General features: G+C 35.2%; 1 protein-coding gene across 1 annotated transcript in view; it reads left to right on the plus strand.

Moving 5' to 3' along the window:
* The window catches only part of MAN2A1 (mannosidase alpha class 2A member 1), a 232,810-nt gene that overhangs the window by 131,104 nt on the left and 85,604 nt on the right, over positions 1 to 16,102 (plus strand). The window contains exon 12 of the mRNA XM_007529199.3: positions 819 to 886. Coding sequence (XP_007529261.1) covers positions 819 to 886 — 68 coding nt within the window. The remainder of the gene's footprint in view (positions 1 to 818; positions 887 to 16,102) is intronic.

Raw genomic sequence — 16,102 nt, forward strand, 5'->3', positions numbered from 1 at the left:
GCAGCTCTCTGATTGAGGAATTAGAAGTCTGTCTAGTTAACTTCAGCATTACCTGTCTATGAGTCCCTACCTTCTCCTTGCACAAAAGGGTGCTAACATCTGTTGTGGCTTCCAGAAGTGCTCTGGAAGGAAGATCATACATTTTAGTTATTCTTTCTTGCTAGGAAGAATAACTGGAAAAAATGTTTGATTATAGTCCTCTTCATACTTCTGCTTGGCAACTCAGATAGGTTAAAATTGTAATTTATCATTCTGGTATGAGTGATAGGCATTTGAATTTTACATTTAGTTTTAAGTTACCTGTCTGAAATTAGAGCTAGAGCACGAACAGTTTCATATTCTAACTTTTACCTTCAAATCATGATTGTTCCTGTTCATATTAAGATGCATCAAATGTGTATACATTTTTTTAAAGTTTTTTTTGGTTCTTTTTTAAAATTTCTTGATTGGGGAATTAATGTTTTACATTCACCAGTAAATACAATAGTTTGTACATGCATAACATTCATTTTTAAAGATAGGAAACGTGATACAAAAGTAGTACAATTTTTTTTGAAGAATTTTTTCTAGAACTCTGGTTTATTTATTTAGTAATTGGAGCTAACCATTATGAACTCGGGGTTCTGTAACAGATACTGTATTTCAGTCTGAATACAAGATGTATTCATTTTGAACTGTGATGGACTTCTGATGTACATTAGGAGAGGATTTTTTTTTTTCTCACATGTGCTTTTTCAAATATGTTTGTAAGATTTTCCAACAATAACTGTTAATTTTGAACCATTTTAAATTAAGATAAAATTTGTTTATTTTTCCAGGATTTGAAGCAAAAATCCCAAGGTTCTCTGCCACAAAAAAATATAGTAATGCTGAGTACAGAGCCAAGGTAAATGCATAATTTCTTATAAACAATTATCGCTTTTCTGGCTTGACTTTTTGTTTTGTTTTGATGATTCTCTTCTTACCAAGAAAATTTTGAGGTATCGTATTTAATCTAAACGATTAATTTTAAGACATTTCTGAAGAAATGAGTTGTCTCCCCTGATATCTTGTTCAGTGCTAATAGCTGTCACTATAGTCAGCTGATAGCTTAATAAACTATTGTAAGAATAACAATAACTGCTGCTATTTGGCATGGGATGGTAAATATGTGACTTAATGATAAAAAAAAATTCTTATCTTTGCAAAACTGAAGATTTCTTAGGTTATATTCTTTTCTTGACAGATGTTTACTTTATGTCCTCATTAATTCCTGACAATAATTAACAGTAGGGAGTCAGGCGGTAGCCAGCAGGTTAAGTGCAGGTGGCGCAAAGTGCAAGGATCTACATAAGGATCCCAGTTCAAGCCCCCAGTTCCCCACCTGCAGGGGAGTCCCTTCACAGGTGGTGAAGCAGGTCTGCAGGTGTCTATTTTTCTCTCCTCCTCTCTGTCTTCCCCTCCTCCCTCCATTTCTCTCTGTCCTATCTAACAATGATGACATCAATAACAACAGCAATAATAACTACAACAACAAGAAAAAAACAAGGGCAACAAAAGAGAAAAATAAGTATATAAAAATAATAATTAACAGTAATTTTAGTGTATTCTTTTAAAAAGTTATTATTTATTATAAGAGACAGAAAATTGAGAGAGGATTGGGAGATAGAGAAGGAGAGAGACAGAGAGACACCTGCAGCCCCGCTTCACTACTTGTGAAGCTTTCCACCTGAAGGTGAGGACTAGGGGCTTGAACCCATGTCCTTGTACTCTATAATGTAAATGCTTAACCAGGTGTGCCACTGCAAATAAACAGGTGTACACTTGACCAAAAAGCATAACATTTAGTTAGTGTCTATGTCTAATTTCCAAAGAAGTATTAATTTTGTGACAGTTATTTAACCATCAACTCACCTGTGTTTTATTTATAAAATATCAATTATTTAGTGTCCAGTTTATCTGGACACTAAGTGTATTTTTGGAATGTAACTTTATGAATTAAGAAATCCAGTATCAATTTTTACAAATTGTTGGGTAAGAGAGTATTTGTAAAAGTTGGTTCCTGACTTTCACTAGATGTAGTTCATTAGAATTATTTAGAAGTAAATGGAATATAGAAAATTTATGATTGTTAGTAAAGTTGAGGTTTCATTTCAAGTATAGGCTATAATGCATTAACTGATTGCTTATAAATTAGAATAAGAAATAGTTTTAGTAATGCAAAACTAATGAGAAAGAAACCTTAAAGTCTCTTGTTTATAAAATTTAAGTGTTAAGTTTACAATCTGACTGAAATTTTCACAATTTTGGGGTTTCTAGGCCATAGTTGGGATGGAAGAATGATAGAAAACCCATTTATAAAATCACAAAATACTTTCTTTGTCTTAATAAGTAGTGATTTAAAGCATTTGGACTTCAGTGACTGTTCCTTAAATTTGTGATTCTAATAAACTACATTGTTAGTATATTGCTCTGACTTTTAGTATAACTCTCTCAGTTACTTTTTGCCTTTTTCCATTTTGATGAAGAAAAACTTTTTGTTTTTAATGATTGTACTAATCACTTACACTTGCTCGACGTAGTTTATGCCCTGTCCTCACCTAAAAATTCTTCCTTTACGTGCATGTTAGGGTGGGGAGGATCTTGGTGAAGGAAGATGGTAATAGTCCATAGGGAGAATCGTGAATCTATTTCTTATCCTGATCTAACCTTAACCAGCAGTAAGTGGTAAGTTAGCCTAATTTATGCTGGAAGGAGAAAAGTCAGGAAATACGGGTTTATTAATTAAAGAGAAATATTGAACTTTACTATTGTGGTGGGTTTTTTTTTTTCCATTTTTATTTTATGGGGGGGCAAGTATTTAATTATAGATTTAATTTAATTATAGATCAAAAGCAGTTGATTTTAGAGGCTATTGAAATACTCACTTTTTTTGAAATTTCCTTTAAAGAGCTTGTATTTAGTCTTATCATCTTAATATTACTTTGCTGCAATTCTAAGTATTCCCAGTTCACCTAACTATAGAAATAGCAGTATTGACATATAGTACAAAAGAATATTGCCATATTCTTTTTGTAGTCTTTATTTCTTATTGTGTACTATCTTTTACATAGTAGCCACAAATTATCTGTGTTACCAGTCTCTCAAAATCAATGAAAAATGGAGGAATCATGGTGCCCTTTGAGGTGGAAGAATTTGATAGCTTAATTGAGCAGGTACTGAAACTTAGATGATTGTCTGCACTTTTTTTTTTTGTCTACTAATGGTAATCTTGAGAAGTGAACCAAATTCTTTGTGAGTCCTCTATGATGCTCTCAAGCTTAACTTTGTTTAATTATAAGCATAATTCAAGGGAGAGAGCATAGTGATTATGCGAGAAAGACATTTGTGCCTAAGGCACCAAGGGTCCCAGGTTCAGTCCCAAGCAACACCAGAAGCATTTAGCAGTGCTCTGGTAAAATAAAATACGGAGAAGGATGAATATGTGATGATCTCAGTCATAGGCAGAAGTTGAAAAACAAGAACAGAAAGGAAAACACAAAGCAGAACTTGAACTGGAGTTGTATTATACCAAAGTAAAGGACTCTGGGGTGGGGGTTGGGGGAGAATTGTTCAGGTCCTGGAACATGATGGCAGAGGAGGACAGGACCTAGTGGGGGTTGAATTGTTATGTGTAAAACTGAGAAATGTTACACATATACAAACTATTGTATTTTCCTGTTGACTATAAACCATTAATCCCCCAATAAAGAAATTTAAAAAGATACACTTTTATAAATGTATTCAGTGAAAATATATGAAGAATAGTGCTAAACATTTCTCAGTTTTACACATAACAATGCAACCCCCACTTGGTCCTGTCCACCTCTGTCTACTGTAGAGGCAGTCCTACCATTTCAATTTTTTCAAATAAGAATCCTGATGTAAATTTTAAAAAGTAATAATAAAATACATACATACCTGCACACACATATACTTAAAAATAACCCTGTATTTATCAGCATAGTTCTTATGTGAGCCACAATTATTAATCTAAATAAAACCTACATTCTTAGTAGAAGACATGTCTCCACTGTAAATGCTGGTTTGGGAGGGCTTGAACAGAACTTAATCTATGTAACTGATAAACATTTTATTTACTTTCTTTTTTATTGTCACTGAGGCTTTACTACTCTGGGTCAACTTTTTAAGATAAAAAGGAGAAAGAGGGAAAGAGATCACAGCATCAAAGTTTCCCCCAGAACAGTGGAGGCAGAGTTGAGCACATGACCAAGCTGGCATCCACCCTTGTTAGCTACTATTGGCCCTAGGTACATGGTTTTTTAAAGTTTGTTTATTTATTTTACTTATTTTTCTACTTATTTATTTTGATAGAACAGAGAGAAATTAAGAGTGAGAAAGAAGAGCTTAAATTGTGAACCACTGCTGCAGATGTCTCTACCTTTCAATCATCCCTCCACCTCTCAATTTCCCTGTCCTAGCAAATAAAATAATAAAATAAAATTTAAACCTAAAAAAAACTTGTACCAGATGATGATTAGAAAAAAAATGTCTAAAAGGAGACCTTGCAATGTAAAAAAAAAAAAAGGATAAAAGAACTTTCAATAAAATTTAACAAATGAATTAGTAAATGAGGGGCTTGGGCAGTGGCACACCTTGATAAGAGCACCTATTACTACCATGCACAAGGACCCAGGTTCGAGCCCTCACTCCCCACCTGCAGGGAGGATGATTCATGAAAAGTGAAGCAAGTACTGCAGGTATCTCTGTCTCTTTCCTTCTCTGTGTCCCCCTCCCCTCTCAATTTCTCTCTGCCCTATAAAATAAATGAGTGAATCTTAAAAAATCAAATAATAAATGTAAACTAAATTGATATTATCACTAGTAAAGTTTGTTATAGATAGAACCAAGCATTATTTGTTTGTGGGTATTTAAAAAGTAATCTATAGGGCCTGGTGGTGGTGCAATTAGTTGAGTGCGTGTGTTAAAGTTTGCAAGGACTTGAGTTCAAGCCCTGGTCCCCACCTGAAAGGGGGAAGCTTCGCCAGTGCTGCAGGTGTCTCTCTACCTCTCTATCCCCTCTCCCATCTCAGTTTCTCTCTGTATCCAAAAAGTAAAAATTAATTCATCAGTTTACTAATTAATTAAAATCAAGCATGAGGTTATAAGTTCGATCGTGGGCATCCCATGTGCTAGAGTGATATTATGGCTCTCTTTCTCTAAAAAATAAATAAATAGTGATTCATGATACTAAAGAGACAGTATATGTCAGTGTGCCTGATTTAGTTTATGAGGTTATATAAGCAGTAATTGTATTTTTTTTGTTTTTCTGTCTTTTTTGTTTTTTTGCCTAAGCACTGCTTAACTGACTTGCCACTGGGGGGAGGATTGAAATTGGAGTCTGGGAGTCTCAGGCTTGATAATCTATTTATGTAACTATTATGCTATCTCCCCCAGCCCATTCTTTTGTAGTGTTTGCATAGAACAATTAAACTTTTAAAAGTTAGTACACCTCGAACAAGTCATAATCCTTAAATAACTTAAATGTACATAGATATTTATGTTTCTACTTTCATAATTACCTAATCAGAATAAATCTAAAAAACTTACTACAAGACTTAAACAGGTGGTCTGGGAGTAGCACAATAGATAAAGCATTGGATTCTCAACCATGAAGTCCTGAGTTCAATCCTTGGCAGCACATGTGCCAGAGTGGTGTCTGGTTCTTTCTCTCTCTGCCTGTCTTTCTCATGAATAAATAAACAAATTCTTTAAAAAAGAAAAAAAAAAACTTAAGCAGCACTTGAAACAAAGAGGACAGTGATGGGAACCTGAAAGAAGACTTGAGTTTAAGTCCTGACACAGGTGAAAAGGTTCAGTCTTTGTTAAGGTTTCCATCATTTGAGGACTGGATTCAGTGTTACCTGAAAACAGGTCTGGAAGTTATGAGCAGACAAGGTGTAAAGTAACCTTTTTAACATGAATAATTCTAATTGTCAAGTATATAATCAAAATTGAATTGAGATAACTTGTACACATTTAATTGCCCAAATAGAAATGTGGTTTGGCACTAATCTGTTCACATCACTATTGTAAGGCAGTTATTTTTCGGAGATCTAGTGTCTCTTTGCCAGAAAATAAAGGGAATAATGTGAAAAGAAAAAAATTAACCATGTGGAGACCTAGGGAAAGTTTTATTTTTTTTTTCCTGGCCTTAGGTGACTTCAGGATATCAGCCAGATAGAAAACATGTTATCATTTACTTGCTGAGCAATCCTTCCTGGATGTCTTCTCAGTACCTTTAATCTAATTTCCTAAGTTTTCTTTTTGGGCACTTACCTACTTGATCAGTAGGGTCTTACTTTACTTACCTACATTCTGAAATCTTAGGAATTCTTGAAGGTCATTTCCACTCCATTTCATTAATCATGAAACTTCCTGAAATTCTAGGGGAGGTTAAAGCTATTCTCCATTGCTTGGTGTGAAGAACATATCCAGGAAGCAAAAGAAATGGAGGCAGTTGTTTTTGGAGACTAGCTACTAGGGTTCATCCACTGGCCACCACAATTTACATAGCTCTTTATGCAAAGTAAACTAAGTCACCCTTTTTCCAAAAGACCTAAAATCCTATTCTATTATAATAGTGGCCTAAAAATTCCCTCTAAATTGATGAAAAAACAAACACACCCAGCTTTCCAAGACCAGAAGTGATGTTAATTTATTTCTACCAGTATAACTACTTGAAGGTAATCTCACTAGATTGTGAACTTTTTACACAATAGGAACTATTCTTTCATTTATTTTTACAACAATATATGTAATATTATAGTTATTGGGAGTCGGGCTGTAGAGCAGCGGGTTAAGCGCAGGTGGCGCAAAGCACAAGGACCGGCATAAGGATCCCGGTTCGAACCCCGGCTCCCCACCTGCAGGGGAGTCGCTTCACAGGCGGTGAAGCAGGTCTGCAGGTGTCTGTCTTTCTCTCCTCCTGTCTGTCTTCCCCTCCTCTCTCCATTTCTCTCTGTCATATCCAACAATGACAACAACAATAATAACTACAACAATAAAACAACAAGGGCAACAAAAGGGAATAAATAAATAAAGTAAATATTTTTTAAAAAAGATGTCTTAAAAATATTATAGTTATAGTAAGAATGAAACAAAATGCTTATTGAAAGGCATTTAATTGAAGGGACTATTAAGATACACATAGAACATGGTTCAGTGAATACTAATAGGAGAGATTCAGGTTTATATTCTTCCCAGATAATTTTTTTCACCTAATATTTCTGGGTTAGATGTTGAAGGATTTTCCAGTACATTAAATATTACAAGTAAAAATGAACATTGATTCATTAGTTTTGAAGTTGCTCAGCATTTTGGATACCTGCTCATTTGATATTTTAGTTCCACATTTTTTTAATATTTATTTATTCCCTTTTGTTGCCCTTTTTTTGTTGTAGTTATTGTTATTATTGATGCTGTCATTGTTGGACAGGACAGAGAGAAATGGAGAGAGGAGGGGAAGACAGATGGGGAGAAAATAATAGACACCTGTAGACCTGCTTCACCGCTTGTGGAGAGCCGGGGCCTTGAACCGGGATCTTTATGCCAGTCCTTGTGTTTCGTGCCACCTGCGCTTAACCCGCTGCGCTTAACCACCCGACTCCTCATTTTTTGTCTCATGATGATTACATTCTTATAAATTAACTTGCTGACATTGTACTTTTTGAGACTCTTCAGAATGAGTAACTTAAAATTATTTCAGAGTATGTAATGAGTTGATCTTAGCAGATCAGGTTTTATACATAGACTTAATTTTTTTCCACATATATAATATATATATGTATTTATAATTTACTTATAGGTAGAGCCAGAGAAATCAAGAGATGAGGGGAGATAAGACTTGCATCACTGCTTCACCATTTGTGAAGCTTTCCCATACAGGTGGCCAGTGAGTCATTGAGCCTGGGTACTTGCACATTATAACATACATGGTCAACTGGGGGTGCCCCAACCTGCATAGCTAATACTAACACCTCTGGTAGTAATTGTTAATTAATATTCAAAGATTCACATCATTTTTATACTGTCAGAATGTAGCCATTAAAGTATCTAATACCTGTGCTGGTTGTTTATAAGTATTAGGTGATAAAAGCGCTCTCTCTCTCTCTCTCTGAATTAGAATCTTGAGGGAAAGAGCTCCAATCACTTAGGCTCTAGTAGTATTATTATAATGTCACTGAGTACCCAGCCTTTCAAAGTGACTGTGGATTCTTGTCAATTTTGGTAAAAGAGTTGGCTGAAATAATATTTGAATAATGAACTTTTATTGTTGTTAAGAAAGATGTCTGGATGGAGAACAGCCCAGGGTGAAGGTATTCAGCAAGAAGTTGTTCTACCTTCTGGTCCTCTTTGAAGGGATTGGGCTCATGACCTCTCTCCAGCTTCATCTGGACCAATAATTTGGCTGGTCTTCATAAATACTATAAATTTATACATTCTTGGGGCTGGGTGGTGGCATACCTGGTTAAGCACATATGCTACTATAAGCAGGAACCTAGGTTAGAGCCCCCAGTTCCCACCTATTGGGGGGAAGCTTCATGAGCCATGAAGTAGAGTACTACAGGTATCTGTCTGCCTCTTTTTGTCTCTCTCTCGCCTTCCCCTCTCAATTTCTCTCTGTTTTATCAAATAAAGAACAACAGCAACAAAAAAGGGGGAGGCTGAAATGGTGGATTCCTGCTACAGGTACAGATACTAAGTCCTAGCCATAAACCTAGTGGCAATTAAAAGAAAAAAATTATAAACCCTTTGTTTTTCAGGTCTCTTCTATATTTCATGAAATTCAAAGTTATCTTTACTTTGTCATTTGTATTTGGTGAATGAATCTAAAATGCTCATTTTTTAATTTTTAAGAACTTTTATTTAAATGAAGTTATATAGTTATAAGATTAAAGTTCTAAGTTTCCATCCCCCAACTCCCAAGATAATCGCCATAGTTTTTACAAGTCTCAGAAACAGTTTACTTGTTTTGGGTTTCATATGTTCATATGTATCAGTTTTCTAGACTCCACGTATGAATGAAACCATCTAATAATTACCCTTCACAAACTCTGCTTATTTCGCTAAGCATAATTACTTCTAATTCCACCCATAAATTCTCCCTCTTTAACATTGTGGATTTTGGGTGTCAGGCAGTAGCTCATCAGGTTAAGCGCATGTGGTGCAGAGTGCAAGGACCAACGTAAGGAGCCCGGTTCGAGCCCCTGGCTCCCCACTTGTAGGAGAGTCGCTTCACAGGTAGTGATACAGGTCTGTAGGTTTTTTTCTTTCCCCCTCTCTGTCTTCCCCTCCTGTCTCGATTTCTCTCTGTCCTATCCAACAATGAACGACATAAACAACAACAGTAATAACCACAACAAGGCTACAACAAGAAGGGCAACAAAAGGGGAAAAAAATGGCCTCCAGGAGCAGTGGATTCATGGTGCAGGCACTGAGCTCCAGCAGTAACCCTGGAGGCAAAAAAAAAAAAAAAAAAAAAGGCTCCCAGAGCAGGGGTTTCAGGGATATGCAGTCTTCTCCCCCTTTTCAACTTCTGTTTTTCTTCCTGGCAGTAGTTGTTGGTTGTGACCCTGTTATTGATACACTCATACAGTTAAAATGGCCCCCTGATGTAAGGAATTATGTGTGTGTGTGTGTGTGTGGGGGAGGGAGTGAAGTCAGGGTCATGGTCAGTTGCCCTTAGCAGCTGTATTAGACTTAATGGAAACATTTGCAGCTCTGGAACTAAACTATGATTCCATGACAATATACAAGGTGATTCTAGTTTAATAAATGGGTCTGATGAGGGAGTGTTTATGTCAAAACAGGACTTGCCTTATGCTTGTCAGATATGTTTCAGACAAAAGAAAAATGTTGGCAGTGAAAAAAATCTAAGAACTGTGCATGTTGCTCATGAATTATAATAGTTTTAGCTGAAATTTTATCATGTAGAAAATTAGTATAGCAATGTCTTCACATAAATTGAGAGAAAAAAATAAATGTATGAAGTCAAGAAGATTGAGACTTCTTTTCTTAAAAATGTTGGGCTGCATTATAAAATTATCCCAGGGGTCTTCAAGGTAATAATAAATTTCAAGTTTGACTAAGATTTGACATACTGTGCCTTCTCTACATTTTTTTTATACTATGAACAACTGAGATGCCCCCTTTTATTAATTATGCAGTAACTTTTCCTTTAATTGGGAAATTAGCAGTATTAGAGACTTCAAAAAAAAAGTTATTCTAGTCTGCCATAGATCTATGTGGGTATTAATAGTACTGTCTGTTTATGGATTTATACTCATTTCTGTACTTGAAGAATGAATTCATGTATTCTTTTCTGAGATGCTTTTGTGTTTAAGTATTAATTACTTGCAAAGAATGTGCGTTTTTATCTACATTCCACATCGAGTTGTGTTTTGTTAACTGAATTTTTTGAGCTAAAGATTGACTGGCTTTTTGCAATCAAAAACATGTTCATTTCCTCTATAATCTGCTGGCATATATTTACAAAGGATTGTTTCCTCCAGAAGATTGAGTAGAATATAATGCGTTCTTTAAATAGCCAAAAGTTTCTAGGGAATTGAGAGGTACTTCCAACATAATACATTAGTTTTACATTAAAACTTCTGTTTTCAGTAGTAGGTGCTGCTTGGGAGAAATCATGTCTGTATAACAACATAAAATAATAACTGTCTGGTGTATGACATTTTAAATTCATCATTCACAAACTTGCATTTTATCTGACTTATTAAAGAATTATAAAGATCTTAGGAAGAAAGGTGTAAAGTTCCCACAATGTTCTCCCCTCTCTTAACATTTCTATTTACTTTATAATCAGGCACAGTGATTGTTAACTCCTGAAATACTGTTTCAACCTTGCATCAACTTAGATAAAATAATACCTATTACATACATTTTTTTTTAGAAAGTTGACATTTCCATTTTTATGTAACTGCGACACTGACAGTGATTATCTCTGTTTTTATGAAAGCCTATGGTAATGTAGAAGATGATGAAAGTAATATGAAACCCTTTGCTACATAAAGCCTACCGGCACAATCTAAAGTGCCCATATGTTATAACACTGATTGCGACTCCCCTGCAGGTGGGAGCCTGGGGCTCGAACCGGGATCCTTTTACGGGTCCATGCGCTTCTCACCACGTGCGCTTAAGCCTCTGCACTACCGCCCGACTCCCTCAATTACCCATTGACCAGTGATAAACAGAAATAAAAGCAGCATGCAGGTCTCTAAAAGATGGTCATGAGATTGATTCCTTTTCATAATGTCTCCCCTCAAGGCTTTGAAATTCATTTTCATGGATTTCATGAGTCTTACCAACTACAAAGTGAAACTACATTTTAATCTATAAATATGTATTTATCTGTTCTTCCTTTTTTGTTTTATTTTCTGCTATGTAGTTATTATATTAGTAAATTGCTAATTAACTAGATACTAGATATTTGCCATTACTTTTCTATGCCTACATTACCCTGATCTTGTCATTAGCAGGCTATAAGCTACTCTCACCATTTCAAATGAATTATATGAATTTTGTATTGTCAGATCAATTATTTTCTCATAGTTTGATGATGAATGCCAATATACTTTTTCTTTTTTTAAATATGATGTTGACTCAGAAATTTTCAACAAAGGTGAGTGACTACTAAAAATTGGTTATTAAGTTTTAGGTTTACTTTGGAAAAACCTAAACTGAAAATGATAACTGATTTATCATACAAACATTAGGACATAGGATTCCAATAAGTCATCCCATACTCAAACAAAAATTTGTCTCTTTTATTAATAAATAAGGAAATGTTTCACATATGTATATTTTGATCGAGTATTAAGAAGCACACATATAAATTTTTACCTTTTATTTCAAGTCAACTTTAATTCTTTCAGTTGATAGTTCTGTTGCTAGTCTTATCGCATTGATATGAGAGCTTTCACAATGTCTGTATCTAACATTAATTTGATGATGTGATCTGCCTGAAATAGAGTAAAGAATAAATGCATACAAACTAAGCTAGACCACTGATCTGGGCAAGTGTTAGCTCAAGGAAATTGCTATAAACAGTGACAGGGTTCAGAAGAAGATTATTTTTTGTTGTAGTCAGAGGTCCTTTATTTGGTGAGATAATCAAAGGTAGTAGAGAAGACTGAATTACAAACAGTCCTCTTGGGCATATATTATGCTGCCTGTATGCAGGTGGTGGGCTTATACACTTTCTTCTCTGTTATGGATCAATAGGCATTATTAACACACTATGTCTTTTATTAATTGTTGTGAATCTGTTGTACTACATATTATTAGTGCCATAAATAATGTTTGCTTCTGACTCTTGGCCAATACCTGGAATGTTGTGGTGCTCAACAAATATTTGTCAAATAAACAAGGTCTAGATAAGTGAAGAACTTCAATAATTACCAAAATTCAAAGGCCAAAACCTTTAGTATGCATATATCTAGGTGGTTGTCTACTTCTGTGGATAAGCAAATGAAAAGATACAGAAAATAGTGAAAACTTTCTTTTTCATTTTTTCTTTATTGGAGGATTAATGGTTTACTGTCAATAGTAAAATATAGTAGTTTATACATGTATTAACATTTCTCAGTTTTCCAAATAGTACTCTAACAACCCCCACCTAGGACCTGAACACCCTACCCACCCACCTCAGCATTTTTTATTCTGTTGCAATACACGAACTCCAGTCCAAGTTCTGCTTTGTGTTTCCCCTTCTGTTCTAATTTTTTAACTTCTGTCTATGAGTGGGATCATCCCATATTTATCCTTCTCTGGCTTATCTCACTTAACATGATTCCTTCAAACTCCATCCAAGAGAAGAAGAAGGTGAATTCACCATTTTGTGTATATATACACCACAACTAGTGAAAACATTCTATATAATGTTAAAAAAGAAAAAAAGAACAGGTTTAACATAACCCATAAGAATGACTTTCCATCTATTAAATAATTGCAGAGACTAGAGGGGGAAGTAATCAAATATTTAAAATTATTAAAAAGTTTGATTCATAGACTCTTAAATTTATGAAACTAAAATGATAATATGTTATGAAAATTTCAAAGAATGAGATAAGGAATGATTACAAGGTGACAGACATTATAGAAATGTTTTCTTAGTAGTACTGAAGAGTGAAACCTACATTGTGAAGAAATATATCAGTGACAAAAAACTTAAGAACAAGATTTCAATAGAGGTATTGCAGATTTCCTTTAAGGAAAAAAAAAAAGGAAATAGTCACAATGATCAAAGGTAAAATTAATAAAAGTTTTCTAAATTGAATTTTCACTTTATAGATGATAACAGCTTAAGTTCTGGGTAATTTGAAAATGAAGAAAGTCACCCTAGTATATCTAGGCAACTAAGTTCAAAGAAAAAGAAAAGAGCGTGTTATAAAAGTACCTGGGCAAAAAGACAGATATCATATAGAACAGACTCGGTTTTCTTGTCATGATGAGAAGAATATGGGGTTTTGAAATCATTTTATACTCAGTGTTATCTTTCATATGAGAAGCCAAGAAAGCATTTTTCAAATTTAGAACGACTTAATGCATACCACATTTACTCCCTCCATATGTGTGTGTGTGTGTGTGTGTGTGTGTGTTCTAGCCAAACAAGAATTATTTAATTAGGCAAAAGGTCAGTCAGTATTGGATCAGCAAAATATCTCACCTGTATAGTGTACCTGTACTATCATGTGCTTTATCCAAGCTCAAGTCCAACTCCCACTATACTTCTGGTGTGGTATCCGTCCCTCTGCCTCTTCCTAGCTGAAAAAAAAAGAAAATGTCCCAGTTTCATGTTTTAGAGATGATGGACTATTTTGGATTATATATACCATTGATTTTTGTTGTTGTTATAGCTGGGGCTTTACCACTCCCTATCTTTTCAAATGTTCTTGATAAAATCAGTTCAGATAACTGATACTTTTAGCACTATTAAAGTACTATAAATAATAAGATGTGGGAGAATCCAGGTAATTATTGTAAATTTACTTACCATATGATAAAATATAAATGTCCACCTAATTTTGACATAATTTTTATAGTGTAAATAAAGTTTGCTGACTTCTGGCTAAAATGGCAAGTTTCCTTTTACTGCTGTCACAACAGAAACTGAGATATACATGCAAAACCAGCATAAAACAAGTTTTGAGTTCAGATAAACCAGCAATATATGGGGAAAAAAAATTAAAAAGCACAAGCTCAAGAGCCATTCACATTAAAGGTAAAGATCTGCTTGCTTCCATACCACCTGGCCAGGAGGAGTCTGCCACTATAGCCATCTTGTTTACTCTGCCCTCTGCCAACATATCCAGTCTGCTGTTCTTGCTATTGTCACTCTTTACTGGGCTTCTGTCACTATTGACCATTGATTGCTACTTATCTGACTTAATTGCAGCCAACCAGCTGGCCCTACCATGACCTTTAGCAACTTTGGTATTCCTGTTCCTTACAGCTCAACCACTACCACCTTCATGAGCTGGCCTCCTCCATTGCTATCTGTCTGGTGGGCCCTACCTCTACTACATCCCTGTGTCCACAATGTTATAATAGCAGGGAAGGAAGAAGTAGGAGGGGCCTGAAACTGCATGGCAATTTCAGCTAGTTGAAAGGATCCATTGCAGAACTTAACTCCCTGTAGCAATGGGATACTAAGTTGAATTCCACTGTTCTATCATAGCCCTTCTTTTAGTTTGTGATAGATGTGTAACCTCAAACTTCTGGCTTGACAGAATTATTACTATATAGACTAACACAAGAATATGTAGTTGTGACTCCCCCTCAAACACAGATTTCTGACCTTTATATTCATGGAAAATCAAACATAATAGATTGGCAGAAAGACATTTGGGATAATATAACCACTTGAAAATCCCAACTTCAACTTAGCTATATATATGGACCTCCTATCAAAGATATGGTCATGCAGCTATTCACAAAATTGAGAAGATTCACTACCACTAAACCAAATTTACAAGAAATACTGAAGAGACATGTAAAAATGAACATATAGAATGACCTAACCCAGAGAGGTTAAACAAGGAAAATCTAAATGAAGACTATTAACTCAGCATTCAAAACTGATGTTTATAAAGGGTGCTATGACAAGAGGTAGGGTTATTGATATCCAGTGACTGAGTGGAGTAACAATTCTGTGCTTTATGGGGGGTAGTGGTAAGTTAACATTTTGAGAAATGGGGGAAAATTTATTTCGAAAATATTTTAAACTTATAAATAAAGCTTCTGTCAAGAACAAGTATTAATAAAGTTTACCAATCCATGGCTTTATATTATGTTCACATCTGAAAGAGATGTAGGAACATAAAAAAAAATCCTTAATAAATAATTGTTTTGCTTCAGGAAGATTTAAAATGTGGAAGCTTCTGGTGAAAGAGATCTCCACCTCCATTTGCCTTCATTTTTTGACACTCTACTGTTGAATTTCCAAGTATATTTATATCTCCTGAGAAGAGTCTGGGTAATTCTATACCCACTTGCCATAGAACAATGGCTCCATTGGGTTGACACACTCACATGTCTATGAAAGTGCTTAAAACTGAGCTTGTTTATTCCGTTTGGACCTGTTCTTTTTTGCTTATTTGTTTTTATGGTTTGTTTTATGTATTTTGTGAAAAATATGAGTAGTTTGGGTTTTGTTGCCCTTGTTGTAGCTTCGTTGTGGTTATTATTATTGCCCTTGTTGACACAATTTGTTGTTGGATAGGACAGAGAGAAACGGAGAGAGGAGGGGAAGACAGAGAAGGGGAGAGAAAGATAGACACCTGCAGACCTGCTTCACCGCCTGTGAAGTGACTCCCCTGCAGGTGGGGAGCCAGGGGCTCGAACTGAGATCCTTACGCTGGTCCCTGCGCTTTGCGCCACATGCGCTTAACCCACTGCGCCACCGCCTGACCCCCTGGGTTTTTGTTTTTATTTATTTATTCTTTAAGATTTTATTTATTAATGAGAAAGTAGGAAGAGAGAGAGAACGAACCAGACATCACTCTGTTACATGTGCTACTGGGGATTGAACTCAGGACCTCAC

The sequence above is a fragment of the Erinaceus europaeus genome, chromosome 11 (genome assembly GCF_950295315.1).
Source record: "Erinaceus europaeus chromosome 11, mEriEur2.1, whole genome shotgun sequence".
Lineage (NCBI taxonomy): Eukaryota > Metazoa > Chordata > Mammalia > Eulipotyphla > Erinaceidae > Erinaceus > Erinaceus europaeus.